This window comes from Leptonychotes weddellii, chromosome 8, assembly GCF_054177405.1.
Source record: "Leptonychotes weddellii isolate Sample4059 chromosome 8, ASM5417740v2, whole genome shotgun sequence".
Lineage (NCBI taxonomy): Eukaryota > Metazoa > Chordata > Mammalia > Carnivora > Phocidae > Leptonychotes > Leptonychotes weddellii.
In genome coordinates, this window is record NC_138376.1 from 116,525,861 (window position 1) to 116,546,047 (window position 20,187).

The 20,187-nt window shown below is 42.4% G+C and overlaps 1 protein-coding gene and 1 pseudogene across 1 annotated transcript in view; both read left to right on the forward strand.

The window, feature by feature from the left end:
• Positions 1–20,187, forward strand: part of PLEKHG1 (pleckstrin homology and RhoGEF domain containing G1) — a 219,418-nt gene that overhangs the window by 168,656 nt on the left and 30,575 nt on the right. The window contains exons 5-6 of the mRNA XM_081829382.1: positions 9,410–9,479; positions 16,148–16,194. Of these exons, the coding sequence (XP_081685508.1) occupies positions 9,410–9,479; positions 16,148–16,194 (117 nt within the window). The remainder of the gene's footprint in view (positions 1–9,409; positions 9,480–16,147; positions 16,195–20,187) is intronic.
• LOC115941612 (U4 spliceosomal RNA) lies at positions 5,089–5,167 on the forward strand (annotated as a pseudogene).

The window sequence follows — 20,187 nt, forward strand, 5'->3', positions numbered from 1 at the left end:
TTCTCTTTCCTCTTGTAATCCCTGTGATAGCCTAGAAATTTAAGTCTCTGGTTTGGTGTCTGGAATAAATCCCTAAATGGTCAGGAAACTAGGTCGGTCAAAAGAAACTACTTTCCCCTTTGAATGTGCCCCTAAAACCCCACAACTTTTGTTTGTTTGTTTGTTTACTTCCAATTAAAGAAGAAAATGCCAACTGGGTTGTTGTTGGTTTTTTTTTTTTAAGATTTTATTTATTTGAGGGGCGCCTGGGTGGCTCAGTCGTTAAGTGTCTGCCTTCAGCTCAGGTCCTGATCCCAGGGTCCTGAGATCGAGCCCCGCATCAGGCTCCCTGCTCAGTGGGAAGCCTGCTTCTCCCTCTCCCACTCCCCCTGCTTGTGTTCCCTCTCTCCCTGTCTCTCTCTGTCAAATAAATAAAAATAAAATCTTTAAAAAAAAAAGATTTTATTTATTTGAGAGAGAGAAACAGCATGAGAAGGGAGAGGGTCAAGGGAGAAGCATGCTCCCCGCTGAGCCGGGAGCCCAATGTGGGACTCGATCCCAGGACTCAGGGATCGTGACATGAGCCGAAGGCAGTCACTTAACCAACTGAGCCACCCAGGTGCCCAAAAAATGCCACCTGTTTTATACACTCATCCTTCTCTTGGAATAGAGAAGAGTTACCTAAACTGTAATTTGAATCTTTCTTTAAGAATGAAGAGTGAGGAAAGAGAGACCATTCCTTATATTGAATTTCTATTTTAAAATTATTAGCAAATTAAAATAATCTAAGCTCTCTTCCTTCCTCAGAAGGTGAGAGTAAAATCTCCCCTTTCCCTTTAATTCTTTCTCTTTATTCTGTATCTGTCAAGTCACTGCTTATAAAACACTCAGCTAAGTCTAGTCTAAGTGGAAAAAAAAAAGTTTTTTGGGTCATCCTTTTTTTATTCCTTGAAATGTAATTTAGAAAGTGAATCATGGGATACATAGAACATGAAGGCAATGGAAGGTGGGGGAAGTTATTTTTTCTTTTTAAGATTTTATTTATTCATTTGAGAGAGAGAATGAGATAGAGCATGAGATGGGGGAGGGTCAGAGGGAGAAGCAGACTCCCTGCTGAGCAGGGAGCCCAATGCGGGACTCGATCCCGAGACTCCAGGATCATGACCTGAGCCGAAGGCAGTTGCTTAACCAACTGAGCCACCCAGGTGCCCGGGAAGTTTTTTCTTTTAGAGCATTTTCCCACCACCAAAATCTCTTTAACTTCTGCACAGTGGTAGAAATGTTTTCACCCGCAGGCTTTTTTCAAGTGGACTTTCAAGGCCAGTGTTAATGTATCAGTGAGATTAATGGAACATTTGGTGCTCTTAACCTCATTCCATTTTCTGTTCCCACGTGCACGTGTGCCTTTGTGGACGCAACAGCTTGGAATGCCAGCTGACCTAGCTAGGTAGGTGGGGAAAGGAAGTGGTGCTCAGAGGCTATTGTAGACCTGAAGGGGAGAGGCCCCTTTCCTGCCTCTTATTCCCTGTGAGGCAGTGGAATCTTCAAGCTCAAAATACAGTTCCTGCCTTCAAGTTCACATCACTAGTCAGAGAAAATTTTACATGTAATATGTTCTGTAAAAGAGAACGGTGTTTCCTCTAATTGCACACCCGAACAAGAAATGTAAGTAAGAAATGTTACCTTCTTTTTCATAGTCCTACTCAAAAAGGAAGAAATATTTGGAACTCAGGGAAAAGGGAAAATACCCAAAACCCGAAGGTGGGATGACTCTAATTTTAGCTGTGAGTACAAAACACAATCTGTGAATCACTCCCTCCTGCCAATGTACAGGTAGAGTTGTTCATTAGATACAATGATGCAGTGAGAAACCTGGTCTCCACCCTTAGGCTGTAACTCTAGAACGACGGTCCTGTTCTTTCTGGAGTATCTTCAGTGGCTGATATACCGAATTCTGGGGCCACATTTGTGCTCCCCTAGTACAGGGCATGTTATTTTTTAGTTAGTCTTCTTCCTGTTTCTCCCATGTTCCTATTTTCACCAAACTCCAGCCACAAGGGCATCCTTTCTGTAACCTCACACAAGTGAGTCCAGAATGAGCTTGGTGTGCTCAACTGATTTCTTTTTTTTTTTTTTTTTGAAGATTTATTTATTCACTTGAGAGAGCGAGAATGAGAGAGAGTACATGAGAGGGGGGAGGGTCAGAGGGAGAAGCAGGCTCCTCGCCGAGCAGGGAGCCCGATGCGGGACTCGATCCCGGGACTCCAAGATCACGACCTGAGCCGAAGGCAGTCGCTTAACCAACTGAGCCACCCAGGTGCCCCGCTCAACTGATTTCTTAAAGGACTTTCTTCTTCAGCCCTCCCCATACTCCAGTATCACCTCCTTCGGGAGCCCTCCATGACTGCTCCAGTGCCCTTCTACACCCACCCAGCCTCAGTTGCTCTCCCCACATGCCCTTTTTGCTTTGTATCACAGAGCATAGTGTCATACTGTGTTGTTTTGTTTCTTTTTTCAGTAAAACCAATACTTGATTATTTTTCACATAAATGTTTCTCATTAAGTGATAATGTGTTACAACATGCGAGTTGCTATTGTAATTTCATTTAGGTTTTTATGTGTTTAGCAAAATGGTGCTTTCAAATTTTATTTTATCATGTAAGAAAGCTTAACGTGAAACCTACCCTCTTTACAAAATTGTACGTGTACAATACATTATTTTTAACTTAGGTACTATGTTGTACAGCAGATCTCTCAGATTTGTTCATCTTGTTTAACTGGAACTTTTTGCCCATTGAATAGCAACTCCTCCATTTCTCCCCATCCCCCATCAAACCCCTGGTAACTACCATTCTACTCTCTGATTCAATGAATTTGACTACTTTAGATTCCTCAAGTAAGTGGAATCATACTGTATGTGTCTTCTGTGACTAACTTGTTTCACTTAGCATGATGTCTTCAAGGTTTACCCATGTTATCGCAGATTACAGAATTTCCTCCCTTTTCAAAGGCTAAATAATATTTCATTGTATGTATATACCACATTTTCTTTATCCATCCATGGATTAAGTTGTTTCCACTTATTGGCTATTGTGACTAGTGTTGCCATGACCATGAGTGTGTTAATATCTCTTCAAGATCCTGATTTCAGTTCTTTTGGATAAATACCCAGAGATCGGATTGCTGGCTTATATGGTAGTTCTATTTTAATTTTTTGAAGAACTGCTTTCCATAGAGGCTGCAGCATTTTGTATTCCCACCAACAGTGTACAAGAGTTCCAATTCTTTACACCCTTGCCCACACTTATCTTTTGTTTGATACTATGTTCTTTATTCAATTATTAACATTTACCACCCCTGATCAGAGCATAAACACCATAGGACAGGCCCATGTTCTTTATCCCATACCTTTGTACCTATAACAATGCCTGACATGGAGGCTTTCAATAATTACTGTTGAAAGGAGAGCAAACAAGATGGTGGGCCAAATACGTTAGGACGGTGGCCCTATAACAAGAGTACAAAAGAAATCCCATTACTTCCTCCTCACTGTTGCCATCCTTAGTGTTTGTCCTATTTTGGAAAATGATTGTAAAGGAAAGCTAGCCAGGTGACTCAAGCTAGGGCTCCCAGGTAGACAAGGTCTCCCACCGAAAACACCATAATGCAGAGTCCAGCCCTTGGCTTTCTTGAGTCGGTCAGGAAATAAATCTTTCAATAGATGTGTTTATAATAGAGTGCATGACTGGGATTCAGCAGCCCTGATACTAACACCAGCTGTGGCCATTAATTATTAGCTGTGTGAACTAAGGTAAGCTACTTCCCTTGTATGAGCCATGATTTCCTCACCTTAAAATGAGGGGTTGGACTGGAAAGTGTCTGAGCTCCCTCCCACCCTGTGGTTTGAGCAATGAATGCCAGTCATTCATTTACAGGTGAGCTATACCTGGAGCCTGGGTGCGTCCCCTGAGACACTTCCTCCTACCAGGTAGTCCACTCTGGAGATGAAGGTAAAGCTCAAAGGGAGCTTGATTAGCATAACATATAGAACCCAGGGAGTTGAGTATTGTCAAGGAATATTTCTGTTAAGCTATGATGGATTCTGCTCAAAATTCTTCTCTGATCAGAAAGAAGATTTGTACTGAAAGACCTGGACACAAAACCTAGATCTTGAGCACTCCATCCTCCAGTAATGGAAATCACTGGCCCAGAAATGTTGCTTCTTTGACTATTACTTTTCTTCAACCGTTTCTCTTCATCCAGTGCTTAGGTCCCAATGATTAGATTTCAACTATCTTTAATTTATTCATACCCATCTATCTGTAAGAGATATTGGTATAAATATCAGGATTGTATTTTCCAAAGTAAAAATAATCTTACAAAGGGAATGTTTTTATAGGAATATTAGGAATGGGGGCACCTGGGTGGCTCAGTCGGTTAGACGTCTGCCTTTGGCTCAGGTCATGATCCCAGGGTCCTGGGGTCGAGCCCCGCATCAGGCTCCCTGCTCGGCGGAGAGCCTGCTTCTCCCTCTCCCTCTGCCTGCCACTCCCCCTGCTTGTGCTCTCTCTCTCTGTGTCAAATAAATAAATAAAATCTTAAAAAAAAAAAAAGGAATATTAGGAATGAATGTTTGTAATTGGGACTATCCTGAAATCATGCTTTGGTAACATTGGTAAAAGATCCTTTCAATGTGCAAGATAGACCCATGGATTTTAAAGTAACAAGGTACAGTGCATTGGTATGGTTTCAGACTCCAACAGATCTCTAAGAAATTATCATACATTCAGTTTCAGTGTAATATCAAAAAATATCCACACTTTTCTCAATAGGTATTCAAAGACTCCTTTCTTTTCCAGTGATATATCTATGTGAGGCTAGATTGTTTTCTGTGTACTTCATCAAAATAACAGGGGCGTCTGGCTGGCTCAGTCGGTGAAGCATCTGCCTTCAGCTCAGGTCATGATCTCAGGGTCCTGGGATCGAGTCCCACATCGGGCTCCTTGCTCAGCGGGGAGTCTGCTTGTCCTTCTGCCCCTCCTCCTCCACTCATACTCTCTTTCTCTCTCTCTCAAATAAATAAATAAAATCTTTAAAAAAAAAAATAACAGCTTTGCGCAGTGGCAGTATCATAGCCAATGAGGTTTATCCGAGGCGCGATTATTGCTAATTAAAAAAAAAAATAACAGATTGTTACAGATTGAATGTAGAAGCAGATGAGAATCCATCAGTGTTCCATTAGGGTCAACATGAGAGATTTGCAAAAATGTAAAACAAAGCTACTCTTCTCACTAACTTTTGTTTTATAAAATCTGTTTTTCACAAAAGTTATTTATATTTACATGTATTGAACTTATTGAATGAATTGACCGATTTCAAAAATATTTAATTTTAATTTCTAATAAATATCAGTAGATATAATCCACATAAAGAATTTTTTAGAGTGTATACAGGTCATAATAGTACAAAGTTGGAGAACAGCTGCCTTGAGTGAAGAGGACCCATGGAAAGCTCCACTTCTCACATAGTTTACAATCGGCATTGTCATCTCTCACCTTCAAATAGGAAAGGACAATTGAAGATCCCAGATATTTGGGGAGAGCCTCTAACGTGAATGACAGAAGCCAAAAGGATCAAACAGTAAAGAGAGCTCAGCAGAAAGCAAAAAGGCAGGAAAGAAAAGCCGCAAATAACTAATAATAATAATAGTAATACCATAATCTTTAGAGAGAAATTTTGCACTCATAAGAACAGAAACATAAGAACCATCTAAAGAGCATATTTTTAAAAAACACTCTGAAAGGGCGCCTGGGTGGCTCAGATGGTTAAGCGTCTGCCTTCGGCTCGGGTCATGATCCCAGGGTCCTGGGATCGAGTCCCGCATCGGGCTTCCCGCTCCTTGGGAGCCTGCTTCTCCCTCTGTTTCTCTCTGTCTCTCATGAATAAATAAATAAAATCTTAAAAAAAAAAACAAAACTCTGAAATTAAAAATCAGATAGTAGAAAGGAAAACATTTAATAGACGGGACAGAAAATAAAATTGAAGTCTCCCAGAAAACGAATAATAAACAAGAAGATAGAAAGTAGGAGAGGAAGAATAAGAAAGAATAGAGTATCACACCAGGAGATCTAAAATGTGAATAATAGGAGCTTCAAAGAGAGAAGAGAAAATGGGGGAAGGAAATATCAAAGACCCAATTTAGGCATAGAGGTTCCTTAGCTTTTTGGTCCCAGGATCTGTACATACTTCAAAATTACTAAGGACCCAAAAAGTTTGTTTTTATTTATGGTGTATTTATTTTTGTTTATCATGATAGAAATTAAAACTGAAAAATCGTTAAAACTTCAGTTTATTCAATAATAATGAACCCACACATTTTTAGAAAAATAAGCTTTTCCCCCTAACATTTGTGTATATATTGGAATTGGTTTACATTTTTGCAAATTTCTTTATTGTGTGACTTACTAGAAAATCACTGGATTCTTTTTTTTTAATTAAAGATTATTTATTTATTTATTTATTTATGTGACAGAGAGACAGCGAGAGAGGGAACACAAGCAGGGGGAGTGGGAGAGGGAGAAGCAGGCTTCCCGCGGAGCAGGGAGCCTGATGCGGGGCTCGATCTCAGGACCCTGAGCCGAAGGCAGACGCTTAATGACTGAGCCACCCAGGCGCCCCTAGAAAATCACTGGATTCTTAAGTGAGCTTCTACTTTCCATCTGTTTCCTCATCCCAAGTCATGTCACCTCTGAAAAAGTCCACTGTATGCTCATGAAAGAATGAAAGTAAAAAAACCAATATTGCCTAAGAATTTTTATGAAAATAGTGACTTTACAGACTCCTGAAGGGGTCTCAGGAATCCAGGGGTCACTTGGAGAAGTGATGCTCAAGAATATTTTCCAAATAGTCAAGTTGGCTCTGTGCATGAAAAGACTCACCCCTTGGGGCGCCTGGGTGGCTCAGACGGTTAAGCGTCTGCCTTTGGCTCAGGTCATGATTGCGGGGTCCTGGGATCGAGCCCCACATCGGGCTCCCTGCTCACCAGGGAGCCTGCTTCTCCTTCTCCCTCTGCTGCTGCTCCGCTGCTTGTACTCTCTCTCTAATAAAAAATTTAAAATCTTAAAAAAAAAAAAAAAAGGACTCACCCCAAAGTCAGCCATCACAGAATTTCAGAATTATGTTAACAAAGAGACAATTCTGAGAGCTTCCAGAATAGAAAATCAGGTCACATGAATCCTGGATCATGGATCAGAATGTTACTGGACTTCTCAGCAGCATTGGAATTCAACAGATAGTTTCCCGAATACTCAGAGAAAATTATTTCCAACCAAGAATTCTATATCCAGGAACATGATCAGCCAAGTGGGAAGGGAGAACATTCTAAAACAGGAAGAGTCCCAGAAAATGTATTGCCTATTACCTTGACTCAGACAGCTACTGGCTGTTGTAATCGCCCAAAGAAGGATACATCTGAAATGGTAGCTAAGAAACAGGGCATCTAACACAGGAGCCAGTGAAGTGCATCATCAGGATGGTGCTGGGAGAACCCAGCAGGTGTGGAGAGCAGGTTAACCTGTTCAGGTGAGGGCAGAAGGACTGAGGGCTCCAGCAGGGAGATGACCAAGAAAGAATACAACCAACAGGTGATCTGATGTTTGAACACAGGGAGGCGAGAGTTACCCTTCCAGCGCAAAGTTTAAGGATAAATTAGTGGTGTGTACTTGGAAAACTAAGAAAAAAAAGGGGGGGTGGTGGATGATTTTAACTCCAGGGAAAACATGGTTGTACAAGAAAGGAAATGTAATTATGGTATACTCCCAGGCTCAGCTGAGGATAATATTTATATAGTCTTCAAAATGTAAGCTCTGACTTTTAATCTAATCAAATTTCATAATAGAAATCATTGAGATCAGATGAGGTGAAGTTTGGGAAATTAGGAAGTAAGTAATATCTCAAATTAAAAAATGCTGAAAATGCTGCATCGGCATGTTTAGAGCCGTGGATAGAAACAGCAAGACGTTGAGAATGCTTCTCGAGAGTGGCAGTAGAGAACGGGAAACAGAAAGTAAGAAACTGCTTGTTTTTATTATTTAGCTTTACTATTTAACTTTTTTTTATCTTTTTAAAGTATTCTCCACGCCCCGTGTGGGGCCTGAACTCACGACCCTGAGATCAGGAATCCTATGCTCTACCGATTGAGCCAGCCAGGCACCCCTATTTAACTTTTTATTAAATATGTAATATACCTCTAATTAAAATAAACACTTAACATAATAAAATGTATTAATACAACTTATAGAAAGTGCAATTTGGAAATGTGTTACCATTTAACTCTGTGATGCCCTTTGACCCAGGAATTTAATTTTATCTAATAGTAAGTTGGTTACATTAATTATACTGTATCCACGCAATGAAATAGTATGCTGTTCCTTAAAATAATGCTACTGCCATTAAAAAATAAGATAGGTTTTCTTTTTTTTTTTTTTTTTAATTTATTTATTTGACAGAGAGCACAAGTAGGCAGAGCGGCAGGCAGAGGGAAAGGGAGAAGCAGGCTCTCTGCTGAGCAGGGAGCCCGATGCGGGGCTCGATCCCAGGACCCTGGGATCATGACCTGAGCCGAAGGCAGCCACCCAACCGACTGAGCCACCCAGGCGCCCCTAAGATAGGTTTTCATCTGAGGAAAGATATTTCCTCCCAGCATATTTTTCCTTTAGAGCACTATCTCCAGTTATAATTTTATTTTATTTTTTTAAAGTAAGCTCTATGCCCAACATGAGGCTTGACCTCATGACTCAGAGATCAAGAGTCCCATGCTCTACCAACTGAGCCAGGCAGGTACTCCCTCTCTGTTTATAATTATAATTTGTTAGTGTGATCTTTCATGGAATGTCTGACTCTTCCAATGGATTCCGAGCTCCAAGCACTCAGGGACCGTATCTCCTTTAGCTCACTGATGTGTTTGTTCTTATGCCTTGCCTGGCATTTGGTACCTAGACAGCTATTTGATGAATGAGTAAGTGTGTGTGTGTGAACATGCATACAGACAATGCCAACCGTCTAGAAGACTTAAACGTCAGGCAGGGCTTATCTCTAGGTGGGAGAGTTAAAGGTCGGACCTGTATTTAAATCCCTGGGGTACCATGACCTTGGGCAAGTCCCTAATCTAAGCCTTGGACATAATGACAATAGGTCCTCAGTTATCCAGTTAAGTATGATTCCTTGTAGCAGTTGCCACCTCTGGGCCTGCGTGCTCTCCTACCTCGAGAGTGTACTTTGGCTTTGACCACTATTAAATCCTTACTTAAAAAAAAAAAAAAAAGTGATTCCTCGTAAACGCCATATAAATGTGTAGACCTCTGAGTTACATAAAATGTTCTCAATCATCAGACTATAATCTAATACTTTCTGGCTATTATTTTTTTATTAGTGAACTTCTGCAAGATTTGGAAAACTGTGAAAATGATCCTGTGGCCATAGCAGAATGTTTTGTGTCCAAGGTAAGCAGGGTTCATTTCTCTGGGACAACCAAGACAGACGCATATTGCAAATTGTTTTCATTTTAAAGTTAAAATGACTGGTTCGTTTCATACTGGATGAAGTTACCCACTAATCTCTCTCACTCTGTTTTTTCTTTTTTTCCACTAGCAAGGAAAAAAAGTGTTACTGTCCCCAGTAAGTAGTTGTCTTAGAACTTGTATCGTTACTGAATGATGCTTATGCATCTTTCCTAAGAAAGAAATTTGGGCTTGATGGGGAGGAAAATCCAGAATAGAATAATGTTTGAAAAATAAATACGCAGAGAATACCTCAAGACCAGCTACAAAAATCTGTTAGAATCTAGGTATTTTATCTATAATATACGTGGCACTAGCCTAGGCTATATAATTATCATGGGGGGGAGGGGACTAAGGAGATGCAGAATTAGTCTCTTATATCTCAAAAATACATTCTCATTTTCCTACATTTTTTCTTAAGCTACACTGATCGTTTAGAAAAATAGAAGAAAAGGATCTGACCTTTAAAGCTTATGAAATGGTCAGTTCCGACCCTGCACCAGGGTTCTGAAACATACAAGACAATCCTTTACAGAGTTTTCCCACATGCTACCTACTCTATATAGACTCTTAAGTTTCTCTTAAACATGCAACAACTTTTGTTTGGAAAAGGGCTCGTGGAAATTATTTCGCAGCAAAATGTCATGTGATTTCTGCAGTTGTGGTTTCAAGGGTACAGAGGTGTAAACAAGTTTCGCGATTGTGCTCGGGGATCAACCAGGCATCAGCACCTCATTTAGAGCTGCAGAGTGCGTTGTGAACTTCAAGATGAGATGCCTGACCTGGCTCAGGATTTGTTTCAGGGCCGTTTCTTATAGCCACAGATTCATCCAGTGGTTTCAAATCCAGACATAACACTCCGGGTTTTATTGAAGCATGATTCCTTAAAGGCAGTTGATGGGCTTGCATATAAAACCCTCCTGACTGTGGGCAGGTGCATGGATGTCCACGTGTTAACATGTGAAACGTACACTCGTGCTTACACACACAGTTCTTGTCATACGTTGCCTGTGTCATAATTAATTCTTCTAAAGGACAGGAATTTGAAAAAGAGAAGGAAGAGGGAAGAGGGAGGAACAGGGAAAAAGATGTGCTGCGTATATCAAAGAAGATATGTTAGAATAGCCACGGCGCGTAAACAACATGGGGGTGATCGGAAACGCTTGGGCTTTTACCAGTAACTGTAATCACAAGTTGATTAAAGACGGTCCAGCATATGCTTAGCTCCGGCTTAATTATTCACATAAAAGTTTGTTTATGTGCCACGTTGCCAACTCCCAGATCTCATTTTTTCATTGTAATATTGCCAAGTTTAATTAGAAGCCTGACTTCAGCACTCCACACTTTCACATGGAGGCAGGGCACTGTGAGAGAGTGTTTGGTCCTGGCACGGGGTGCTTCTCACTCAGCACCCTGAAATTTAGACGATGTTACGTTTTCTGAAACACAACCAGCTGCTCGACTCTGGGGAGGAATGGAAAATTGCTTTAATTGAGAGGCCATTAATGAAAGAGGGAAGGCTGGTGGTTGACTTCTGCTTTAATCTGAATCACTGGGGCTTACACAGAGATTCATCTTTGACCTTGATTTTGTGGCATGTGGAGGTTACCAAAATCCTTCCTGACAAAAGAAGAATACAGTACTTCTTACCTGCTGCTTATCAAAGCACAAGGGGCTGCAGGGGCCATTCTCTGGAGGGACAGAAATACAAGTTCCCCAGTGGGCAGGCCAAGCTGTCTCCCAGCTGATTCAGCTCCCATTTGTCTGCTCCTAGGGCTGTAGAAACACCTAGAACAGGTTTCCTTGCTTTCCTGCTTGCTTCACCTCCATCCTCATTTCTGTCTCTTATCTTGGCTCTCAGCTGGGCTGACCCTAGGCAGCATTTAGGAAGGAGACAGAGTTTATCTTCAGAGACCCAACCTCCCCTGAACCTCCTCCTCTCCCCTCCCATTGGTGCCCTTCTCCCTTCAGTGCCCAGACATGCACGCCCATGCGTGCACTGTGCACACACCCTACCCACTTATTGAGATTATCCTCAAGAAAGTGCTGACATTGAACATTCATATCATTGGAATGAATTCAAGTCCATGTTACCTCACCCAGATGGTACTTACATATTAAGCCTTTCTCATGTGTCTAGTGAAAACTTCTCAGGAATCAAAGTGTGTGTGTGTGAGAGAGAGAGAGAGAGAGAGAAAGAGAGAGAAAGAGAGATAGACCCCATGACAGAGGAAACCCTAAAATCATGCAGATTTCTTTACTATTCAACCAATAAACAGCTGAGTGCCCCATGTGCCCAATTGGCCAGCCCTAACTATCTCTTTTATTTTGGTTCTTTCATAATTAAACATCTCATTTTTGCATCTCTAATTACAATTTGACAGAGTTGAATCAGAAATACCTATTTTTATCTAATTTCTTTATCATTATCTTCTTTTTCCCTAATTACTTCTAAAAAGTATTTGGGGTAGCACATGTATTGAATAAAGGCATTTAAGGATTAACTAGGAGCTATTGATTTTTGTATAAAACCACTGTTTGGATTGTCCACAGAACTTATAAATCTAAGATCAAATACGCATTTAATTCTACATTAAGAACATAGAGCTGATTTAAATCAAAACCTAATTTAATATTGGAATAGAGCCATGAGGTGACAAAATACACAGCAATTCAATTGTGCAGAAGTCTTGAGGCTTTATTGGGGATAGGTGTATGTAGGTCAAGCATATGATGTAATTTAGATATATTTTCACTGAAGCATTTTTTGTAAGATTTTAGTTCTTTATTTAGAGAGAGAGTGTGCAAGAGTGCAAGCGAGGTGGGGGGGGGAGGTTGGACTCCTAAGCAGGCTCCACGCCCAGAGGGGAGCCCAACGTGGGGCTCGATGCCAAGATCCTGCGATCATGATCTGAGCCGAAATCAAGAGTTAGATGCTTAACTGACTGAGCCACCCAGGAGCCCCTGAAGCCATTCTTTTCAAGTTTGGCATTTCAGATGATCCTAAAGGTCCCTCAACTTAAGGAAAGTCAACCTGATATTATTCAATCGCATGTTGAGTGTGCTGCAGGAGACAGGCAGGGAAGAAGCAAGAAACTCAGAGTGTGTGAGGAAACCCAGAGAAAGGCTCCATCTGGCATTACTTTACTGGACGACCTTGGGCAAGTCACTTTGCCAGGCTTGTCCACGGAGCCAGGGCCGGACGCTCCAGCGCCTTTGGGGCTACTCTGGTGAGGGTAGCACATGTGTGGGCCTGGGTGGAGGCAAGAGCCACCGAAGCACCCATGTTCTGAGGACAGAAGTGTCGCATGAAACTGGCCTCCAGGCCCCGTGGATCTAATACGTTTTCAGGAGAAACAGGAAATCAAGATATTTTGATGTTGCAACTTTTGGAAACTGACAACTAATTTAAATTTTTAAAAAGTACTCTGAACAAAATTTGGCAGCCTACACAGTTGGTGAGGGCGAGGGCGTGGGGAAACAGGCACTCCTGTAATTGTGGAAGAACAGAATGGCACAGACCCTGTGGAGGAGAATTTGAGTATATCTAGCAAGATCACATTTAAATTCATCCTGTAATCCAGCAGTCCTCCTTCCAGAAATCTGCTCCAAAGAGACGGTGACAAAAAGACAAGCGTAGAGATGCCTGCGTGGCTCAGTCGCTTAAGCGTCTGCCTTCAGCTCAACATGATCCCAGGGTCCTGGGATCGAGCCCCGCATCGGGCTCCCTGCTCAGCGGGGAGCCTGCTTCTCCCTCTCCCTCTGCCTGCCACTCCCCCTGCTTGTACTCTCTCTCTCTCTGACAAATAAAATAAATAAAATCTTAAAAAAGAATCAACTGTAAAATTAAAAATTGATCACTGATAAGGAAGGGAGGGGTAGACCAAAATGGGAAGGAATAGAAGCTAGACTTCTTTGAATATGCATTTTCTTACAGAGTTGACCCTGAAACGATGTAAGTATTTTTTCTCATAAAACTAAAGTTAAAAAGGCAGTCTCCAAAAAATTGAAAGCAAAATGAAATGATGGGCCTACTGATACAGCCACTTTGCGACATCATCACACAAAAGAAATCCCGGTTGATTTTAAAATAGACAATGGAGAAAATACAGCAAATACACTTTTAACTGTTGTCAGTAATGATACCAAATATGGTGGTGTTGGTATTGTTATGCTGAAATCGAGTGTATTGTGGGATAAAACAAATGAGTATTTATGTTAGCGTCATTGAACTGGATTTGCGAGGAGACAGAAAACACAGGGTAATCATGAGACTAATTAAAACCACTGTAATCCTGAATCAGAATTGCACGTTTGAACCAAGAATGTATTTTATGTTTAAAAAACACCATATTCCTGAGTCTGTCCACTGAAAGGGCCTAGAAATAATGATTAACCCAGTGGCAAGACCATCTCTGATACCCAGACTGTGGTCTCCAAATACAACTTGCACCCAAAAGGAATCAGGGCCCCGTGAAGAATGAGTGTGGGGCAGGAAATGTATAAGGTGGTCTGGAACATCTTGTGATTCCAGAAAATAAGGAAGCTCCCCGAGTCTGTAGGTCAGGTCACGAATACTAAAGAAGAGGCTCCTGCTGACCAAAGCTGGGATCATTTCAGCATCAGTAAAGATAATTAATTAGAAACAACTGAAACCCATTAAATATGTTTATATTCATGAATTCACAGTGATTAAAAAACCCAGAATGGTGGGTTTTGTGGGATGCTAGAAAACCAATGCGTTATCTTGAAAACGGAGGGAAAGAATCAAGCATTCATCCTGTCTTTCCCATACCAACTACAAATTGCAGGGTAACAGTTAATAGAAGGAAGTTCCTTTTTTGGGAAAGATTCTGGCTAATAAATGGAGGAATAGCAGAGTCAGAGATACCACCTTCTGGCAGCTCCTAATGAATTAATGGATCAGGCAATAATGACCAGTGGTGGTTAACATCACAGAGAGACAACCAGATGTTCTGTGCCTCCTGATGGAAGCACGATACAATTATGATGCATTCCTGCCAAACTGTGGAACCTAAATCTATCCAATCTCCCCTGAACCGCACCAGTGCAGGGGGCAGGGGAACATATTAAAGGAAACCGTAGGGATACAACCGGCAGAACAGACCATGAGAAACTCTGTAGGACAAACCATCTGGTTTCTTCAACTAAATTGCAAGGGGAAAAAGGATAAAGGGAGGAATTTATCGATTAGAAGAGTCTTAAGAGATCCCAACCGGTTGCTTTGTGGAGTTATTTGGACTCCAAATCAAATAGGCCAACTATTTAACGAAAGAAAATTAAGAAGATAGGGAATTTGAATAGTGACTGTTGAATATTCACATGATGGAATTATTTAAATATGATAATGGCATTGTGGTGATGCTTCTTTATAAAAGTCCTTATACTGGAGATATATACTAAAATATTTACAAGTGCGGTGATCTGATGTCTAGAATTTGCTTCAGAGGGATGGGGAAACAGGGTAGGAGGTGGATATAGATCATGAGTTACTACTGAGGTCAGGTGATGGATACTTGGTGATTCATTATACCATCCTCTCTACTTTTATATGTATATATATGCTGGAGACTTCCTATAGTATCAAATTTTAAATCTAATCCTAGTCAAGTGAACAGAAAGGATTCTAAGTAGACATTCCTTTTAAATAAGAAAAAAATTAAAGCATTAAAATTACAAAAAAAAAGTCACTGTCTTGGAGTCACATGTGAATCTAGCATGAAGTAGCTTAAGAAGTAAAAAGAGCAGAATATGAAATACCACCAAAATAACGTAATGTCTCTTTTTCATAATGTAATTCCATGTTAGAGTTTGCAAGATCAAGGACTCCTGCTCTCAAGTAATTTTCAGTTTAGTAGAAAAGAGGGGGATTCTGGGGTTCAATGAGCAATCTGTGCCAGATGAGCACCATATGGCCCCTACCTTGCAGGAACTCACAGCCTGGAGTGGGAGACAGAGAGGCAGAGAAAATGTCACTGTCGTTTGGTAAATGCTACTAGAGATTTGGGTGTTGGGGAAGCCCAGAGTAGGAGCAGTGGGCTCTGCCCAAGCTCCAGGGAGGCTCCTTGGAGGAAATAAAGCCTAAGTTCAATGTCAAAGGATGCACAGTGGCTATCCATTCATTGCAAGAGGTAGGAAAAACAGTGGGCAGAGATAATTGTATACGTGAGGGCCTGAAAGTTTATGGCGGCTTTCTTGTGCCTTGCACATACTTCTACCGTGTTCTTACCACCATAATTAAATTACCTACTTCTATTTCTCTTTCACATTGCAAATCCACTGGAGGACTATAAGTACCTGGGGCAGAAACCTTACTTTCCTCCTCTTCCTTTTCACCTTCAGATTCACCTAACAGAGCAGGTGCTCAGTAAGTGTTTATTGACCTCAGATGAGTTCAAGTCGAGGTGGATTCTAGTATGAAACAAGGTAGATAAAAAGGCATAGGTCATTGCCACGGGGGCTCAGGCAGGCCTGCGTGATGACAGAGCCAAATTTACGGGTATGAGCGGTATTTCTTTTTATTGTTTTTAAATGCCTCCTGATGCCTGTGCTTTTTTTTGCCTCTGAACGTCTCTTTTGTTTCCTTGCAGAGTGAAGATTTCCACATTTACACGCAGTACTGCACTAACTATCCAAGGTACACGTTGTCGATATGCAGCTGTGCATCTCTGCGTTTGCATCTGGGTTCAGGCCGCGGGGTCCCGTGCATGCTGGTGGTAGGCGTTCTGTGCCTGGCACTGCGCTGAATGCCACGGAGAGACCGCACAGTGTGCTGAGAACGGATTACGGGGTAGCCAGATAGGGATCCATTCAGCTTAGGGACTCCCGGCAGAACCAGTGGGAGGGACATTGTGAAAGACCGTGAAAGAGACCAAAAAGATCGTGAGGTGTCTAATTCTTGCCCATTACCCCTCTTGTATGTGTGGCACGTTTTGAAGAATTTGGGATGCACATAGAATGAGTTTATATAATCTAGCTGGGGTAAAATATCTTATATTTTTACTATATAAGCTCTGAGAACTATGTAAAAAGGACTCCTCATCTCACCTGGATCTTGGCTTCAGTTTTGCTGACCCAGGGAGCCACACAGCGGGACGGGGGTGGGGGGGGCGGTTCAGGGAATGCCATATGGACAATATCATGACCATTTCAGTAAGGGAGCCAGGCCCAAGGTCACTGTCGTCATTTCTTTTTTTCAGCAAAAGACTTTTATTGAGCATTTCTTGAGTCCTAATCACTGTGTTAAATGCTATAAATGCAAAATGTTGTTGAATTTAACTTGCACAATAATCCAGAGATGTCAAGGGATTCCAGAAAAGTGAAGCATCCATCACAGTGCAGGGCACGGGATGATAGGTTCTCAACAGTTGCTTCCTCATCATCGCCCCTGCTCCAACCCAGTGTATGCATGAAGGAACCGAGACTCCGATGGTTTGCTGATTTTATGGGGACCACATAGCTAACGGGTGGCCCAGCTAGGATTCGAATCAAGGTTTCTCCAACCTCGGACCTACAAGGTTTCTACTACGTCCTTGTAAAGTTTCTCAGCAGAACTTGAGTTGCTATCTTAGGGGACAAGCCGGGAAGATAAGAGCGATAGGCTCTGTTGTGTGTCTTGGTGGAAACCTGTCCCTAAGGCTAAAGTGGGTAGCAGGATCCACCTAGAAGCCAGTAGGCTGCCCTCCCTGCCCCCACAGCTACCACAGCAAGGAAGAACCAATAGGACCCCTGCTCGGAAGTGGCCTCAGAAAGCCAATTTGGATTCAGAGGCATGAAGCCAGAGGCCGAGACTTAGGTACAAATACTTTCCACTGGAGGACTGTAGTCTCCCTCTCTAAACATTGGTCAGGATATTGTGCTGTGGGGATTTATTTGGTTAGCAGCCAACTGCGCTTTTCCCAGGTTTCCCTAAAAACCAAACAAAACCCACCAAAACCCACATGCTAGTTAGATGCTCTCACCATATCCTTATCAGTAGACACCCCCATAGTTTACACAGTTTCACTTAATGCTGTCTCCTGTAGTATTTGTTTCCACCTCTATGCTGAAGGTAGCAGAAAATTGTAGGATGCACCAACTAAATCCCATGAACCGGAAGCTAAAATCCAGCATGGCGCCACACCCCAATCCAGAGACATCCCAGAATCGGCCTTCAACTTCTCCACTCCGCATCAAAGGGAAAGGGGGGGAAAAAAAAATCAAACTCCAAAGATTCAACACATTTCTTGACCCCATTATCAGCATGGGAGACCCTGGAGGGGCTTGTCTGGGGGATTATGTCTGTATAAGTTTGATTATACACATGCCATTTGAAGAAATGACTTCTGAATTTGCAATTGGGGAAGTTTATATTAAGAAGATTTTTCGGACTGCATCGGGCTCCCTGCTCGGCGAGGAGCCTGCTTCTCCCTCTGACCCTCCCCCCTCTCATGTGCTCTCTCTCATTCTCGCTCTCTCAAATGAATAAAATCTTTAAAAAAAGGGAAAAAAAAAAAGATTTTTCGGACTTAGTAATAAGAGAGTACAAAATAAAGGCAGCTTTTTCTCTATGAGGCTGCTTCAGGGTCAAAAGACAGGCAAAATCATTCATGTAAGAACACCATGGAGCCTGGTCCCAAGCCCACTGTGTGTTGGCAGGAAGTAGGAACTAATATCCTTGTCTTCTAGCAACTTTTAGAGTTTTTTTTGAGCATCAAACTCAACTAAATGCAATTATGGAATAGGGTGTTAGGGAAGATCAAATCAATAAATACAAATTAATGTAGTACGGACTCAGTCGTGTGTACTGGAAGCTAAAGATGCATGAGAGAAAGGAGTAGTAAGTCCCAGGGAGGAGAGTTAAGAACAGTTTCCTGGAGGAAGTGTTTTTTTCTATTTGGGTTTTTTTTGTATTTTCATGTTTTCTTTTTTATCGTGTATCTTCAACTTTGAAGAAGGAAAGAAACAGGTTAGCAGAGAGATGGTCACAAGGCATGCTCAGTGAAGTAGGCGTGTCCGGTTCTTGCCCAGTTGTACGGTTTTCATATTCACAGAAAAATATTTCCTCTTGGCTCCTTTTCTCCAATCAGTTTGCTTTCTGAAGCCCCGGTCTCCTTTTCCCTCTCTTAACAAGCCAAGAGTGCCAGGTGTTTCAGCCCATCTGACAACATTTCTTCTCCCTTTGGATCCAGGCTAGAGATATTAAATGTCGCCGGCACACCTTGACAGATGTCCACCTTCTTCATACCAGTCACGCCCCAGCAGTTTCGCTGGGAAGAGACACAAGCCTTCCCTCCTTTCCCTAAGGAGGGGCCCAGGCCCTGTCAGGTCATTGTCCTCAGATGTCTCGCTGGGCCCCGAACCTGGAGTTCAGTGTGCTCCCAATTTGTTGCGGGTGTCCTGTCCGTGGGCACAAGCTGAAGCCTTCAGCTGGCCAAAGGGCAACTGGGCAGCCGATTCTGGCCTCTGGAAGAACCTTTAAAAAGGCCCTCGGCTACAGGATAAGGAGTAGTTTTGAAATCTCAACTTCTGGGGGAAATAAATCCGTTTGGACAGATAATTCTCAAAGCAGATGGGCACAAAAGTGATTCTAATAGGTTCATTAAGAGACCTCCATTTCACTTTCTTCCAAGGAGTCTAATTTGGCCCTAATTTTCTAAATTAATCCTGAAAACGTATTACTGCCTTGGGGAGAGAGGGGCTGAAATCACTTCCACCTCCTTTCTTCTAAGTTATGAGACCATACGATTTTAATTTACGTGTGTGTGTGTGTGTGACTTCACAAGCCCACTGGCTTTCATGTGTAAGATATGAACACTGGTTCAACTATTCCCCTGGGGTGTTAGGGGGCTATACTTACTACCTTTGGGGGAGCTGGGATGCAGAAGGAATTCTGACCCGCTTTCCGAGTCCACTGAGGCACACTCCCTAAGAAGTGAAGTTCTCTAGCTGTTTCAGAAACTGTCTTTAGAGGGATCTGTTCAGAGATTCTCAAAGGGAAGTTAACTTGTGGGCCACGCTCTCCAAAGATCTGCACGGAGTATCAGGCAGTTTGTGCATTCTACAAAGGCAGCTGGCAGAAGGGGTGACAAATGCCCAGCACGGGGCTGACTCTACTGAAGAATGAGCTCCTTTTTTCCTAGTATAGAGGTGCCCCGTCCTTGCAGTCTGACCTGTGCAGACTGAATACAAATGTGTGGTTCGTGCACTGCACAGATACCCATATGGGATGCAACTGGGGGCTAACATCTGACTCAGATCCCCCTTTTGCCAAGCATGTGTCCTGGCCAGGGACTTCATCCCTAGAAGGGAGGAGCTTGCTGCTTAGAAGCCATCTGTCCATGTGCAACCAGCTTTTTCTTGTGCCTTTTTCTAATCCATCCACCCAAAGAGACACCTTTTTCTAATTTGTCCAGAGGCATTTTAGTCTAGCTATAGCTCTTGCTGCCCCACCTGTTTTAGGGCATTTAAAACTTACATACCCGGCGCCTGGGTGGCTCAGTCGGTTAAGCGACTGCCTTCGGCTCAGATCATGATCCTGGAGTCCCGGGATCGAGTCCCACATCGGGCTCCCTGCTCGGCGGGGAGTCTGCTTCTCCCTCTGACCCTCCCCCCTCTCATGAGCTCTCTCTCTCTCTCATTCTGTCTCAAA